At 42.7% G+C, this 17,230-nt stretch overlaps 1 protein-coding gene across 1 annotated transcript in view; it reads right to left on the reverse strand.

The window, feature by feature from the left end:
* ETS1 (ETS proto-oncogene 1, transcription factor) overlaps nt 1-17,230 on the reverse strand; it is a 368,683-nt gene that overhangs the window by 207,450 nt on the left and 144,003 nt on the right. Inside the window, exons 3-6 of the mRNA XM_085647182.1 lie at nt 16,764-16,964; nt 7,343-7,420; nt 6,439-6,687; nt 3,128-3,388 (exon numbers count right to left, since the gene is read on the reverse strand). Of these exons, the coding sequence (XP_085503308.1) occupies nt 3,128-3,388; nt 6,439-6,687; nt 7,343-7,420; nt 16,764-16,964 (789 nt within the window). The remainder of the gene's footprint in view (nt 1-3,127; nt 3,389-6,438; nt 6,688-7,342; nt 7,421-16,763; nt 16,965-17,230) is intronic.

Below are 17,230 nucleotides of genomic sequence, written 5' to 3' on the forward strand. Positions count from 1 at the left end.
ACTCTGGCATATCAACACTTGCAAAAGTATTTACTGTTTTTTTCAAGGAATCTCAACGTACACTAAACTTAGACAAAGTTATCATCGCTCATAATGTTTACTAGTGATTGAATCGAGGTCTCGACTTAAGAGATGTATTTAAGATAGGATCGGATGAGGTATCTTTTGAGAATGATGAATTGTAACGTTGTCTATGCCTTTGGATCGTTTTATTCTTGTTGTGTTTACTGTTTGTCATTTTTACAATTTTGCATCATATTGTTAGTTATTAGGGTTACTGGAATTATGCAAAGCTGTGGATGCAGGTTTTTGGAATAGTTATGGATCTGCTGCAATTGCTACATATTATACCATCTGCTGCATATTCTGCAGATTAAAAAAATGTTTCTAGCTCATAAAGATCAAAAGTTGCACACATTTTGCAACATATGTTCGCAATCTGTTGCAGGCCTATTGCAAAGGCTAATTGATGTTACGGTTGCCTATTTCTGCAATTGGTTATTAAACTGGTACTAATGAGGTGACATTTTTGTCCCAGACCGAATTACTTTGTGTAAAATGTACAAAATAATAATGTGATACTATTCCAATAGGTGCCACATTACACTGTATAATTTGCCTTTTCTTTCAGCATAATTTAATCACCTCTGCTGCATAATATGATGTTCTGTTGCAGCATAATTCCAGTGGCTCTGCTTAATATAACTGTTTAGTTGGTTCAATGCCTTGAAGGTGTTTTAATGATATAGCTGATCGTAACAAACAAATACATAAATAAACTAAGGTCTAATGGTCTGTGCCAAATAGACCTGTGCGCCAACAGAGTAGGATCTTACCCCAGAGCATGAGGTTGTAGGGACACCTAAAGGCAAGCGTGAGAGCTCATGAGTTTTATATTAATCAAGGAATACTTGGCAATTGGTTTGAGATGGAAAGATTCCAAAGTTACCTGCATCAATCAAACGTAGTCCAGTCTTAAATAATCCACTGATGTGACAAAAATCTTGACTCAACATTTAGGGAATAAAGGCCACGGCACATTTCAGTCAGAGATAACAGCCTTCTCTGTTATTTATAATATAAGTACCAAAACCTGAAGCAATAACTTTCTATACGTATTTACTGGGTACAATTTGCAAACACGGCGTAGCTGTAACATCTGCAAATGCTTTTTTTCTGAAAGTTTGGTTGAATGTGGTGCAGCAGATGTGTTTTGCTCTTTGGTCTCGCCTTTGTTGGTGTGAACTTATCTGCCGTACTAGAGAGATATGCTCGGGTGCACAGTTGAGACACACCTTCTCCTTCTTCCTCTGCAAACCACAGGACATGAAAAGGTGAAGAGAAACCATCCGCAGACGGGTTACCACCCTACTGTTATTGTGCTGTTCTGGGCTGGCTTGTGCTTAGTTCAACGCTTGCAGAATATGCAGGTGACACATATAGAGAATGCCCTCATCACAGTTGATAAAACTAGTTTAGAGACAGTTTCTGTATTGGGCCTAAAATACTTTTGGCACTCACTGCTAATTACCATCATTACTTCAGAAGCAAATACACTCCTCTTCATTAGAAGCAAATACACTCCTCTCCATTATAATCCTATTGGGGCCTTTTTTCTCGCAGCCTAAACAAAAGTCTTCCACTTTTCTGTAGTGGTTTCTCACAACTGTGTTCAATAAATAATTGCTATGTATGTCAATCATTGACCACTCCATCCTACCACTTGTCTTCCCATTACCTTCCTTCCCACACCTCTGAAACGTGCACCTCACGCGCACTTGCACTTCTTCAGCCAATCCACCCCTTTGACCACGCTATAATATTGCTACTTCCACAGCCTCCATCCTAGTCGCCGTTCTATAGGTCCTACCATGAACCACTTATCTGACATTAACCTCTCCCAGGTACTGAATACACCTGAAAGCTAGTGTGCTTACTCTGCCCTCATCACCACAAATTCTATCCTACCCCATTGGAAATGGTTCCACCTACTCCAAGGCTCCAGTTTACTCTTGTTCTACAGTTCCCGCACCTCACTTTTTGGTGACTTCCATTGCCCCAACCCCTATGTCTCCCACTGTGCGGCAATATTTACATCCCCCAGATCATATCTCACTGACTCCATCATAACCCTACTTGTACAGTTTTCATGATGCCCTTGCTTCATGTGTAAAAACATGACTCAGCCAGGTGATACTGCAAGAATTTCTAAGCTTTTGGTTGAATAGATCTTGACTGTCCCCACCGTGCTTCTTCTCTGGGTCTTTCTAATGAGCTGTGTGAGTTGTTATGATCTGTTGTTACTTTGGTGCACTTGATCTAGACGATTCTAACAGTTGTTTTGGAGTGACACACATACTACCCAGAATCTGGAATAAAACGGCTTCAAATCTGCATTGTGCATCACCAGCATCCTGGAGAAGCAGTTACATCTCCCCACTGGAGCAGTAACTCAGCGTTCCAGTATATCTGTCCGCCTAGGTAGCAGCAAGTGGGGGCATGGTAACCAAAAACTGTAAGAGGATCTTTGCGATGGTAAGTATACAAAGCAGTGCTGCATGAACTACCAAACATGGAGGGAAGTGCCTCATTGATTACTATGAAGCATAAATTGAAGTGTTGTGTCACTGATTGAACTGTAATTTCATAAGAAGAACCACAGCATTGCAGGGTGAAATGTAGTGCTGGATTGTGCTGGGTTAACTGCGGAGTCAAAGGGGGAAACATATCGCTCTGTGTTAGCCAAGCTGCACCATAGCGATGTATGATGTCATTTGTGAATAATGGTGTAACTGAGTCAAGTACTGTGTTTCAAGAAGCACCATGGTCTAGGAGAGTTAGGCATTGCATGATCTAAGGAAAAACAGATTTTCTTGTTAAGCAGCTTAACTATTGTTTTGAAAATTGAATATATGTCAATCAGGAGTCCAAATTTTGCACAATAACCAACTTCTAAGGCAAAATCCTAGAGTTCTTGATAGAAACCTGTACTACCATGAATCACTTTCCTAAATGGACCCAGCATAGTAAACCAGCTTCCAGGACTCCGATCTGAGACATCAGCTATCTATGAGCACCAGTAGCCATTATCTTTAGAATGTAAATGATTTAGTTAAGTGACCCTTACCCGTGTATCCAGCAAGGACTGCGGCGGGGATGACTGGCTTGTCCTTGTTGAGGTCTGCTCGGTCTCGTACATAGTCTTTAAAGGTACCTTTGGGCTTGTGACTGGGAAGGGTTACAGGGTAGTCTTCAGAGTCAAAGCTGTCATAGGAGGGGACACGCTGGAGGCTGTTGAAGGATGACTGACTGCCCCAGGACTGGGTAAGACGGTCACAGCTGTCATAGCTCTCGGTGCTTTCGAACGAGTCCTGTCCACCCAGCTTACCTAAAGTCGAAAAGAGAAGTTTAATGAATAACTCACTTCACTCCAACTCCCTCTCTATGTAAGACCGGTGCTGGCCTGAGATCAGTGAAAACAAACTCCATCACAAAATAACATTGCCAGTAATTTACTAAATTCTCTATACTCCATCTCTTGAAATGCATAATATTGTCACTCATTCCACTCCCTTTTACTATTTATCCTTCCACTTGATTCAACCAAATTTACTCTACGGCACTTCCTAATCCATCGGTACATACGCAATCTCACAAGTTGATGGGGGCCCTTCTCTTTATTCTCATTCTGTGGTAACCTTATGTATTTTCATGGTTTCCTGCTATCGCTGAACCCCACTTTAGCGCTTATATAATTTTTCCTGATATTTTACTTTCACATGTATAGCCATGTCAACGATACACTGTTTTGCAGTTGCAAAGCCTGGGATTTTTTAAATTAGTTTTAGCCACAAAACAGTGTTGTACATCATCTCAGTGAGTTGTCCAGATGTGGTTAAAATAGGCAGTTTTGGCACGGCTTACAAATTTAAAGTACATCAGAATCATTGTGCAGAATAGAAACACTTGTTCACTCCTTTTTTTAAACTTTAAATGGTAAAACTTGTTACTATGTTTGCAGGTTAATTTAATGCCCACCATTTATTCTCAAAATATACTTGATTCCTGCTCTCATAACAAAGATCCCCAAGATAATTTTCAAACTGTAGACCTTCAGAGCTGATAGTTTTATTTTTAGCATTTTAAGTATGTTCCAAACTATTACCAAACTCTACATAAAATAGTTAGTAGTATCGAGGGAGCTCTTCTGCTTGTGGTCCTGCACACTGTGAAAATGTCTGGGGTCGTAGTTGATTGCTGATATCCACATGTGATCATGCCGGAGATTAGGCGTGCAACGACCATTGGGCTAAAAAGGGCTTCAGCCCTCTCCATCATGTGTCTTAGCCCAGGCTGCTGCAGCTTCCAGGGCACGCACATTTCTTTAGCTGATGCGTGCTTGGCTGCACTGGAGATGGGGCCTCAGTGACAGCCTTGTACAAAGTATTTTGCAGTTCATCCACAGGCTGAAGTGAAAATTATTGGAAGCGTATAAAAGTCATGAATGGGAAATGCATGTTTTATGTTATACACACTCTGTTCGTTAAATGAGATCACTGCAGACGTCTGTTTGTGTAGCCAGTCACAGAAATTATTCTGGTTGATACACTGGGCCCAATCCTGTAAGCGAAAGCACAGTGAATATTACAGTCATTATTTAAAACTGGTATTACAGTATAAAATAGGCTGCTGCAAAATGTACAAAGAGATGTGGAAGTCCACATTTTCCAAAAATGTGTGCAGGAGTTGCATCACAAAGGTGACATACACTCATAAAGTGTTCTTGTGGTATTTGCTAACTTGCTTAGTCAATCGCAGAAAGAGATACAACTGCCTACTGATTGACACTCACGCTCACGTATTCAATCTCAGAAGGTATGGAAGACGCGTTAGGAATAAAGTCCATGACTTGCCAGAAAGACATCCCGAAATCAGTTGTGATAACCCACTAACCTGACTTTTCTGGGAGATGTACATGTGTGCAGCTTCAAACAAGTATATGTTGCAATATCCCGATGAGAAGACCTAGACCGTACATTTGGTCAACAGTCAGGCTCCAGTGCCTTTCTGAAGAAGGAATAAAAAATATTTGATGACCTTATTATCATTTATCAGAAGGAATTTTTGGAGCATTGGCAAAAATGATGCTCGTGTCTTGAAACAACTTTGCGTAAACAGGTTCTAAAGTCCATTGTTTTAAAATCTGTAGAATCTGCTTATTAGTCATTAAATCACACCTTTGCCTTTTTAATGATGTCAGTCAGTAGCCCATTAAACATTGCCAATGCCACTAAAACATATCAGTAGCCTATAGACATTGCCAGATCCATTAAAAAATGTTTGTTGTAATCATATCAAGTTTGACCTATATTCTTAAAATGCTAAATGTATCCGTTTTCTTGAATTTGTTCTAAGGATCGCTCCGACCTATTGTTTAAAGTGTCAGCCTGAACTCCATTGGTTGACCTGTAAACCTTAACTGACCCCCCCCCCCCCCACCTTGGGTCTAATTGCACCCCTACCCAAGAAGGAGGGGTTTGCATGGAGGCCTAGATTCCATTTATAGGAACTAGTTTAATGCCCAATGAAAGTGCGACCTTGTGTTCCTCAGGTATATCTGATGGTGTGGAAGAGACAATTGGGCACTGTTCAGTCTTTTTAGCTGCATGATAGAATGTTTGTGAGTAGCTGATTGGAGCACAGCTTGCTTACATCACCAAATTCCCTCCATATGTAACGATAACGGTGCTCGATTGGGCAGGCAGGGGCACAGATTGCGTTGTTGAGTGTTTTTACTAAGATGGTCTTATGATACATAAACTGATTTGTTGCATTCACCATTTATTGTCCCCTCTGTTTAATTGATATTCTAGAAAAGAAAAAGCTGCTTAATAGTCTCTGCTGCGAAATGTAAATAGTCGAGTAAGGCCTTGGGGTTTAGAAGCGGAAGTGGCTGTTTATTTTGTCTATCTTTGACATTAACATTAGGAATCCACATTGTATCTCTTCGTCTTATTTTGGTTGCAGCTCCTAATTTACGCGTCTCACTTTTCTGAACACTCCCATGCTGATTGGAAGTTGGGGGGCACCTCCCTCATTTTTGGGACCCACAACTTATTTTCTTGATAGGACTTTGAACTAGAGCGAGAGAGAAAAAGGCAGAAATCGAGAAAGATAGGAAAACAGTAACAAAGGAGGAAGTGAAGAAAAAGAACTTTCAAGTGCGAGATAAATGGACAAGAGGTTTTGAGTGGTGGAAGAAAGTGGCATAGGGTGAAATCAAGAAGAGGCGACCTAGGTATTGGTGGTCGGCTCCTAAAAAGGCGGGGCCCCGGCACATATTTGCTTCACAAATTAAGCGCTGCATAACCCCAAATACAAAGACACATTGACTATCAGCAAACTGGTTCCACTAGTTAGATACAAAACTTGACAAACCTCTGCTGATACGCCCTACACACATGTTGTCCTGCGACACCACTTCTTGCTTGATTGTAAAGTAGTTAGTCTGGAGAGAGTCTGTCTGCAGAGGGTCGCGCTGGAGAACAGAAGGGTAGTCGGCCTCATACTTCAGGGTGAGGAGTTCTTCCGAGCTGATTGGGTGGAGGGTCTGATAGGACTCCGTGATGAAGCTCGGCTCCGAGAACTCAGAAGGGGGTACACACTGCGCATGCTCGATGCCATAACCTACAGACATGAAGGTTTTGGATACAGTTAGGCAGCTTTACAAGATTCGTGTCACAATCTGATTTGAACACAGGTGTGATCTATGCAAGATGGTGATGACGGATAGACAGATCCGAGGACGTTTGAGAGATAATGTGCTCTTTGAATGGTGTGTGAATGTGTGCCTACATGTAAGGATAGAATGATTCGAGGTGGAAGGATCAATTAAGTATTTAGAATATTGTTAGTGGATGGACAGCTAGATATTGGAAATAGCAATGGATGGATACATGGATGAAACCAGGATGAATGGATGGAGCACACTTTTGATGTTGAGCGAATTGGTGCACGTTTGAACGAATAGATATTAAAAGAACGTGGGATGAAGTAGATTTCTATATAGCAGGAAAGATGATGAAGTGGTGGAGAGATGTATGGGGTGGGAGACAGATACAAGAATAAACATAAGTGAGGGATGTTGGAAACTGATGGATGAATGGCTATAGGTATTGTTTAGATGTGACAGATAAAGGGAATGCATGGATGGGATAACACACAAATGGACAAGCTTTATAGATGGAAAACGAGAACATAAGGAGGCTGGGAAGAGACAGTAAAGAATACCAATAAAATAAATGAAGAGCAGAAGGTTAAACCAGTCATGACTCGAACTTACTTATGAAGTAGTCGGAGGTATATCGGGATTCAGGGTAAGAAGCATTTGCACTGTTGATCAAGTATGGTTTCACATCTTCTGTGTACAGGAGAGATAACAAAAGTTCCGAGCATCTGAATCTTATTTTCTTTACTGAGATGACGGTTTATAAACATGTTATATGTATCGAAGTGGTTGACATTTATAGACAAAGGAAATGCACTCTATGAGGTTTGTGACAATAATACTGAAGGGCTTGCAATTTTACTATCACTACTGAGTGGTAGGCGTCGCAGTTCTGAGACATAAGCAGAGACCCAAAGACTCATTTGTAAAACAATACTGCTTTGGCTATGATATTGCAAGGCTTCGGAAGTACTCTTAAGCCATAAGGCCCAGCCAACAAATCATTATTGAACCGAACTAAAGAACAGTGTGGGTGTTCACAGGGATGCTCAACATGTAACACATATGGAACTTTTAGAGTTTAGACACATACGTATAGGAATGAGCCAGAGTGGCCCTTGGACTAAGAACGTGCACCAAGGGCTGGTGCACGCAGACCTTCTTTGTTCATAAACTTAAGAGCAGAAATACTATTTTAAACTAAGCCACAAATACTGTTAGCTGTGGAATCAAATCAAAACAAGGGCTCGCCTTTTTTACTCCCACATCTTAGTGCACTTCTAATAAACAACCATTTGCAATGCAATAGATCTCGCATTTACAAGAGTTTGAGCTATTGGCATTGTAAAGGCCAAAACCTTTTATTTATGTGTTGTTTTTAAAACAGATAAATAAAAGGCATTGCCATTTAAAATGCCAATATCTTAAAGTCTAGAAAATGCGAGACCTATTGATTGCAAATGCGTTCTACATGACCTGTGCTATAATGTTTTTTTAAAGCGTTAGGAGAGAGCGTGCCCTGCCTGCAACAGCAAGGATAACAAAGCTATTTGAGGAAATTGTGCTCGGAGTCTGTAATTAAAGCCTACCGAGTAACAACACACGTAACGGGGGTTGTCGCCACGGGAGGTTACAAAATGAGACAAGGCGGTACTAAGGAGGGACTACTAAGCCTATTGACCAATGAACAGCCACCGTTTATAGTGGACAATGATACAAGCCAATGAATAATATTGGCGGAGAGTGGGCAGAGCTTCAAGTCCCTACCTGAATCCAACATGCCTCGCAGAGCCGCGCATGCGCTGCCCAGGTTCAACCCAAACAAGCCTTGGCATAGCCAATAGGTCTCGCTTAGGGGACCTTATAAGTCTTTATTTATGCAGCACAATATCCTTGGTGCAACAACATTAACTGTTACATGGTTAAACACTTATAAGCTCCCAAAGGCGAGACCTATTGGCAATGCCAATGCTTGTTTTTTTTTTTAAAGGACAAGCAGTGCTATCAGGCTCCAGCTGCCACTTAGAGGTAGAGAGAGAGAGGTGTGTATAGAGAGAGAGAGAGAGAGAGAGATGTGTGTAGAGAGAGGTGTGTAGAGAGAGAGAAGGAGGTGTGTAGAGAGAGGTGGGTAAAGAGAGGTGTGTAGAGAGAGGGGTAGAGAGAGAGGGGTAGAGAGAGGGGTGTAGAGAGGTAGAGAGAGGTAGAGAAAGAGAGGTAGAAAGAGGTAGAGAGAGGTAGAGAGAGAGGTAGAGAGCCAATAGGTCTTGCCTTTGTGACCTTATAAGTATTTAGTTATGCAGAACAATATCCTTACTGCAACAACATTAACTGTTGCATGGCTAAACACCTATAAGGTCCCAAAGACTAGACCTATTGGCTATGCCAATGCTTGTTTATAATGTGGTGGCACCTTGTAAGCGAGATACAATAAGAGTGGTTGTTCAATGCAACGCCTCCGACACGAACTCCGGTCAATTCTGTGATGACTGTCAGAAGATGAGCCACGGCAACAACCAATAGAGCCACCTGCAGCACCCAGTGCTCGACATGAACGTCATTTAGGGGTCACTAGGGGTCGCTACTGCACCCTTACCATTTGCTTGTGACCCCTTGCACTGTATTTGCGACCCCTAGCGTCAGCAGTGGCAAAATCAGTGGCAGGAACAGAAGTAGCTCATCCTTATGGATGTGAGTGGGGGCTTCACTCACCTCGTTTTTTTTGTCAATTTCTAATTATATTAGAACTGAATAACATTATATTATTTGCAAATAGCGGGAATATGACTTTCCCTGGCAGCTGAGGTAAGTAAAAAAAAAATGCTTTTAAATGTATGTATGTTGTGTGCGTGCTTGCCGTTTGAGTGTGTTTATGTAAGACAGTGTGTGTATGTGTGTGCATGTGTAGGCAGAGTGTGTGTATATGTGTGAATGTGAGTGTATGTACAAGCATTTGTATGTGTGAGTGAAAGTGAAGGTCAAGGGGCATGTGAAGTACCTTCCGCAACCTCTAGCATTTTGGTGAATTGACGTCCAATGTGGTGGATGCCTGCTGATGACAGGGAGATCATCATGGTACCTCAAATTTTGGGGGTCACTTCCCTTTGGATTGACGGCAGCTTGTAATCTTTACCACCCCTGGCTGATTCCTTCACTCTGGAGCTCCAACAGATTGCAAAACAATTTACCACTGTAGTAAGAGAATCCTCTTCGAGAACTGGAGTGCGCCCAAAATTCTAACACAGGCTTCCCTTTTCAGATTGTCAATGGATTTAGTTTGCTGTTCTATCTTAACCATGCCCACAACTGCACAGGGCAAACAGGGTTTTATCTGACAAGACAAACTTCTCTCAGAGATGTTCAGGGTTCAGCCATGTTTGCTTTGTGACCCATTTGGAGCTTGTTAGTGCGATAGGTTGCAAGCTGCGATGATGTCATAGCTGGTGAGCTGGTACAATCAAAACCAGGCTACTCGATGGCAAAATACAGAGCTTCCTGCCAGTGTATCTTTAAAATGTTCGATGGAAACGTGTTATTGCCCACTTCTGGACAATCTTTGAATTCAAGAATTTTCCCAGTGCCTCCACAACCTGGCCACATGTTTGCGCCCAACTAGACAGCAGAAACATGCCGGCAGAAACATTAACTCTATCAATGCCCCACTAATGGAGCAAGCTGGCAGCAACTTTAGCCCTGAAACCCTCCTTTTCAACAAGGGTGGCAGAACATGAACATGCCACGCAGATCTTGGGACCAAACCCCTCAAATAACAAGTGTCATCCTAAAACCCACCGCATTGGCAGCATGCACATCAATAGAAGGCTTCTATCTAATGCGGACCAAGCAGATAGACCACCCTCCACAGTGCCCCTGCATCTGCCAACACTGAGACGTGCTCTGACCACACATTGGTGAAGACACTATTTCCACCTGCACTCAGTCCGATGACCTAAGTGGTGCTGTGAAGTGGCATTTGCTGGCACCAGGCTACAATTGAATAAATGCTGATAAAGCACCAATGCACCAAATCAGTGATGCAGAGATCTTAAGAAAAAGTACTCAGTAATCCGAAGTGTACTGCTGGAGGTAAAAAAATCAGGTTTGGCTAAATGACTCTAGGTGGCAATGTGCCCAAAAACGCGAACAACTGTGTACCCATCTTCTATCCATGTCGCCGTCGGCCTCCGTGACAAAACAACGTCTTCAACAAAGAAGAGAAAAACTCGCCCAACTGGATAAAGTGAGTGGACTCAGGCAGTATATCAGAGTGCAAATTGTGTGGTGGGTGCCTTTTATCATGGCACATGTAAATAACGTTTTACCCAAAGTGCTCTCCTTCCATTAATGGAATCTTTCACACCTAATTGCATGCATGAAAAAGGCACAGACGAGCGGCTGTTTACAAGGAGTGGGCGGGAGATCATGAGAGGCCGCAGATGTGTTTTAAGAGGAGTTATGACATGAGAAAAATATGAAAGACTTATGTGGAGAGGAAGACAAAAGGGTTTCTGAAGGCAGGAGGCGGGAAAGGAAAATATTCACAAGCAGCACAGGCAAGAGTTGGCAGGATAAGTGGTGACAGAAGTCCAGGAGATGAGTGGGTTGTTGAAGAGAGAAAGTAATATTTTTTATAGATCACCTTGGACTGCAACACAAAAAATACGGGGGTGGAGTAGAGGGAAAGGCGGAGAAACAGAAGTGGGGGGAGAAAAAGGAGAGACAACAGGGAGAGACAAACAGAAGGGGGGGCAGAAACAGCAGCGGGAGAGCAACGGAAAGGAGAGAGAAAAATGAGATGGACAGATGCACCTATTACCTTAGTGAGGTAATACAAGGGAAGAGCAACAGTATAGGACGAGAGAAACCAGCAGTGAAAGAGACGCAAGGTGAGAGGGAGAAGCAGTAGGTGAAGAGAAGTACAGGGAATGGTAGGAAAGAGAAAACAAGAGCTGACGCTGAAGCCGGAATTAAAGGAAGAACAGTGGGGGAAGAAACGCAAGAGAAGCCCGGGAGTTGTGTGCGAAAGTGAAAGTGATTGCAATCGTGATGCACTTAATGAGGCCAGCAGAGTGACGAGATCTGTGGTGGGGGAGGGGGAGGGAATTGAAGCCCGGAGCGAGGCACGCAAAGCGCGCGCCCACGCACATGCACTCAAGCTCTAGGCCAGCCATGGCATCATCTGGTAGCACTTTTTTTTTACCCCTTTATTAAAAGTCGAGCAAGCAGCGCATGCGCTGCTCTAGGCTCGACCTAAAAAGAGTTTTGTATGCTTTAAAGCAGCCCTCGATGTGGCAAATCCCACTATTACCACAATTGTACATTGATGCAAGACAGGTGGACTTGTACCTGCCTTATCTCCAAAAAATAAACCATAACAAAAAGTAGTATGTGCATACCCAAACAAGAACTGGCAAAGGAACTAAGTAGTGCCTGTACGACCTACTGGTTTTGCTATAATGTTTTTTAGACATGCTACATAGCATCGTGGCTGCTGTGCAGCATGACTTAAAAAAACAAGATGTGATGACGCAGCCACTGCGTCATTTTGTATGCATGCACATGTATTCAGCATGCACACTTGTACAAAGGGACTTTTTTGATTTTAATTTACCGAACTGAGATGGAGCAGTCATTTTAAAAAGGTAGCGTGAAAGCACAATTTTAAAGTGTAGTGTGAATGGCCTTTTTATAAACAAAAAATAATAATGGATGAGCAGGTTGCCCAAGCAGTTTGCTGGGTGTGGTAGAAGCAACAAGAGGGCAAGAACACAAGCTATAAAGAGCAGCACGGAGAGCAGTGTGAGGCAGAAGCGCGTGGGTTAGTGAGAGCAATTTCAGTATGCCCAGACCTTGGTCCCATGCTCACTGTGCCACTGGGCCCATGCTGCACCCGACTAGAGAGCCCCAACTAGGGTGAAAATGGTCTCAATTTGCTTGGGTTCTGGTTCAGAAAGCAGTTTGGGCTAGACTGTTCTTATTGGAACACAGTGAAGGCTAATTTGCATATGGCTGAGTCTAATCTAAAGTGGTATGGCAGGCAAAAAAACGATGGAGTGGTAAACAGCCCCAAGTAATTACCAGTGGCTGAGATTAATTCAAGCATCCCATCCATCACTTTTTTGTGTACTTCAGTGTGATGTCATGGGTCTGATGGGTATGCCCAGATGTGTGTCCCATCCTGCAAGTGCCACTGTAAGCAAGATGTACCCGACCAAGAGCCCCAACTATGGTGAAACAGGTCTCTGACAGCTTGTGTTCTGGTTCAGAGAGGAACTGGCTTGTCAGATAGGGCTGGACTGTTTTTACTGGAGCAGGATCATGGCTCATTTACATATGGCTGGGTCTAATCCGAGGCAGTGGTAGGCAAAAAACACAATGGACTGGGATGTGACCCAGAGTAATTACCAGTGGCTGAGTTTAACTCAAGCATCACTTGCATCGTTTTTTTTTATTACTTCACTGCAGACAACATGAAACCCCTCAAAAGTGTTGGTGCGAACACCCAGTTGGACTCCTAAAGTATTTTGAGGATCAGAATTCTACCATATATCAGATTTTAGATCTTCACAATAGGTAAACTGAAATCATTGCATTCATGGGGAAAATCATATTAAAAATTGAAAATGACTCATGACATGAATGAATTCTTATATTTACTTCCTTGTGTTGTGTATTTTCTGCATCATCTGTATTTACATGAGAGTATGTACACGTTGTGCTTTCCTTCTTCTAGAAGAGAGAACAAGAAGGGGTGAAAAGCACATGAGAAAGACAGATGGAAAACACAGGCACTCCGATCCAATGCTTAAACAAAAAGAACAAGTAGTTCCCTAAATGTGAGCAGAGAAAGCATAGAAGCCCGCCAATCAAAGCGATTGTATAGAGCCCATGCTCCATTTCAGGGAAAAATTAGAAGCAGCCAAATGAGAGTGACAGGAAAACTAACCAATGGTACATGATGGGTGGGATTCAAGACCTTATATGTTCTTGGTAGACGCACAATATGTCTTGTGCAACCATCCAGCTTGTGCTGTCATTTACACTCGACTTAAAAAGCGCTTGCAATGTATTCCATGTATATGTACATAAGATACATACAGATCAATGTGGAAAATAAAGAAGAAATGGGCAGACACCTACAAAGTACTGTGAGTTATAAAACATGTACTATTTCATTATTGTTCATTGACAAGTAATGCTGCTTTGTCTGATCAAAAAATGCAGACATTTTGTTGAGGGCAAAAAAAGAAAATTCATACTTGCTTGCTGTTGGACCTGTCAGCGTTCAGGCAGTCTCCCCCTACCTTTTTGCCGTTTTGCCTCCCACTTTAACTGTACATTTCTGTTGGACTTAGGACTCTGGGCACTTTACCACTTCTGATCAGTGCTAAGGTGCGGGTGCTCTCCCCTAAAAATATGGTGACATTGGCATACCTGCCGCAGGCCTCTGCCATCGCAGTGAGCCCTACCCCTCCATAGGCCAGCATAATTTCCTTATATCCCTTTAAGTGAATACCTTAATGTTGTTCTTAATTGATACATCTACTGTGTGTTATTTTTGTATAAATTTTGTCTCTGGAAAAGATTTGTATATTTTTGTAAAGTTGGTCAATTTGCTATGGCTTTGTATGTAATGATTTATAAATGTTAAAAATGAAATAATATGCAAAAAAAGAAATATATCAGATGAATGATTCAAAAGTGATAAAAATGAAATAAAATGAGAAAAATAGAAAACATTAGTTCTGTGTGTAGCAGAGTATTTTCTTGCGCCCCATGTATGAGCTTATAATAAGCCTTGTGTAAAGAAATAGAGGTCTGGAGGGATATTACTTATTTGCTGTTGTTTTTTCCCCCTTCTCCCTGACCTTGAAGCTATTTGTTCTTTAGGGGGTTGCCTTTACTATCCTAGTAAAGACTGCTGCGCCAGGAATATTGCCACTGTGCTTAGTTTGGCTGTCCCCAGGAACTGATGCCCTGCCATGCTGAGCTGCCTTACTGGCTGCTGATCGTTGCCCTGCTTGGGAGAATTGAAGAACATCTCCACAATGACCCAGGGTGGCTGGCTTGCCCCCTGCCCTTCCCAGAGGTCTCTGATCGTAGAGGACCTCTGCACGAAACCCTCCTAACAGTGTGCAGAGACAGGGAGTCATCATCACCAGCCCGTGTTCTGCTGGTTCTATGACCAGAGCACTTCATGACTGTAAGCTGAACTGTGCCTCAGTGCGTGGTTAACTGCTTTAAAGAACCCGCGGCCGTGCCTCACAGTCGGAGGTGGGGATCGCACCTCATGAGTCACGAGCGATCATCCTGCTTCACCCCAGGCCGCAATACAACATCAGCGCCACACCATCAGACTTCGCCTGGCAGGACCACAACACCCTCAACGGAGGGAGGGGACCAACTCGCAAGTGAGTCTCTGCAGTTCCGGTGAGTCTTACGACACACCTCCCAGCTGGAGGTATCCCCGCTGTCCTCCTAGAGAGAGGTAGGGTACCTCCCCGTGTGGTTCCAGCAGCTATTCACTACGCTCCCGGCAGGTAAAAGACCCTGGCTCTTACTACAACTGTCCCCGAACAGGCCGGCGGTGGCACCTTTCCCGAATGACGCAATAATACCGTATAGGCCCTAAAGCGGACCCTCCAAGATTCGGGACATTGCCAGACTCTGTCTCCTCTAACTGAATAGTACTTTAGCTAAAACTGCTTATAAGAATTATTTAAGCCAAGGATTAGGTCTGTATTGCTTTAAGCATACTCTCCCTAGATAAAGGTGACTTATTTTTCTAAACCGGTGTAGCACCTTTTTTATTGTGGTGTTCTCACTGTGTTGCTGGGGGTGTGTGGTACACAACTACTTTCCACATTGCCTCTCAGGATAAACCTTTCTGCTCTGCGCCAAGCTACGACAGGGTGAGTACAGGGCCCTAGAGGACTGTCTAGGCCTCACCCTGAATAGAGTGGTGGTCCCTGCTTGGTCAAGGGTGCATACCCCTGCCAATCAGAGACTCCCATGTCTAACACTTGCTTAAAAAAAGATCTTCAATGCCAATAAAAAGGATACTGTGGCATATTGTGTTAAGAAACCAACTTATATGTTCCGAGCATGCCTTACATTTCAGTGAGAAGAAGCTAAGAAGCTGTGGTAGCCCAACATGATTGCAGAAAATGGGCCTCTTAACTAGATCAACTCAGTCTCGCTACAAAGGCTTAGTCCAGGTCTTATTCTTGCTTGGATAATAGTATTTCCTAAATAAAAATGTTAATTGAAAAAAGGTGTGCACCTTATATTCCACATCAAAGCCCCTTCTGATGAACTTCCTGAGGCATTACAGAGGTGTTCGTGCATTGCAAATGCACTTCGGAGATGAATTACATTTGGAAGGAATACTAAAAGATATTGTAAAATAAAAGTGAATATAATACGTGTGCCTCTTATGATTTTAATGATCACTGTATGATAGCATAGCCCAAATCAGCCCTAAACAGCAGCAGGATCTGCCAGGATTATAAATGGTCTTCTGCAATATACTAACTTATGTTTCAAACAGGTACTCAACTTCCTGAACTATCTCACTTGCTCAAGGAGTCTTGTATTGGAGGTGAGATAAAATCAGAGAACCACTTTTGAAACACGTTTAAAACTTCTCTGAAAAGGATGATGTGGCTTTGATCTGGCGAATAAACTTAGATTTTTGAGAAATAGTTTGTTTCCACTCGGTTTGCCTGTGCTGCCCAGATTAGCCAAGAGTTAGAACTTCTGATAACTTTCAACGTAATAAACTTCATTTCGCTAGACATATCCGAAGAACTTACAATAAGTTCCCTGTAAAAATTAAAAATCCAATGTTTATTTGAATAAAATAACCAGGGAAGATGCATCTTTCAGAATGGATAGTGTGCAGGTGCCTGTGAGGGTATTAGAACGCTGCAAACAATACAAATACGAACATACATAATGCTGAGCCCATTGCCTTATTTACAACACATTGTCTGAGGGCTTTAATTTAGTGGGTAGCAGGAGGGCATAGCATCATTACCTTTCTGCAAGATTTCCAAGTGCTCCCATAGAATGTCCCCGACGAAATCTGGAGCAAGCTCCAAAAAGCATTCTTTGCCCAGGGCACACAGCGATGCACCATTCATGCGGAACTTCTGGAAATCCACACCTTTTAGGGTAAACTCATTGACAGCCCACATGACCCAGTCCCTGACGTGGGCGTCAGTCCACTCACGTGGGTCTGAGAATGGAAGAGGAAAGGTTCAAATGGTTATTACAGATTTCACTTGAAACTGATCTCTGCACAAATTCGCAAGGTGGGGAACTGCCTTCTAAAGTGGTTAATCGACTTCTGCAATCACCCACGGGGTATGGTTCTAGAATATTGTTCTACATAAATATTTTGTCCTAAATATCGTTTTCAGAAATATACGCCCATTAGAGTTAACCTCTTCGACGCCGATGACGGAACGGTTCCGTCATGCACGTCGGTTGGGCTGTGCTTAT

The sequence above is a fragment of the Triturus cristatus genome, chromosome 3_2 (assembly GCF_964204655.1).
Source record: "Triturus cristatus chromosome 3_2, aTriCri1.1, whole genome shotgun sequence".
Taxonomy (NCBI): Eukaryota; Metazoa; Chordata; class Amphibia; order Caudata; family Salamandridae; genus Triturus; species Triturus cristatus.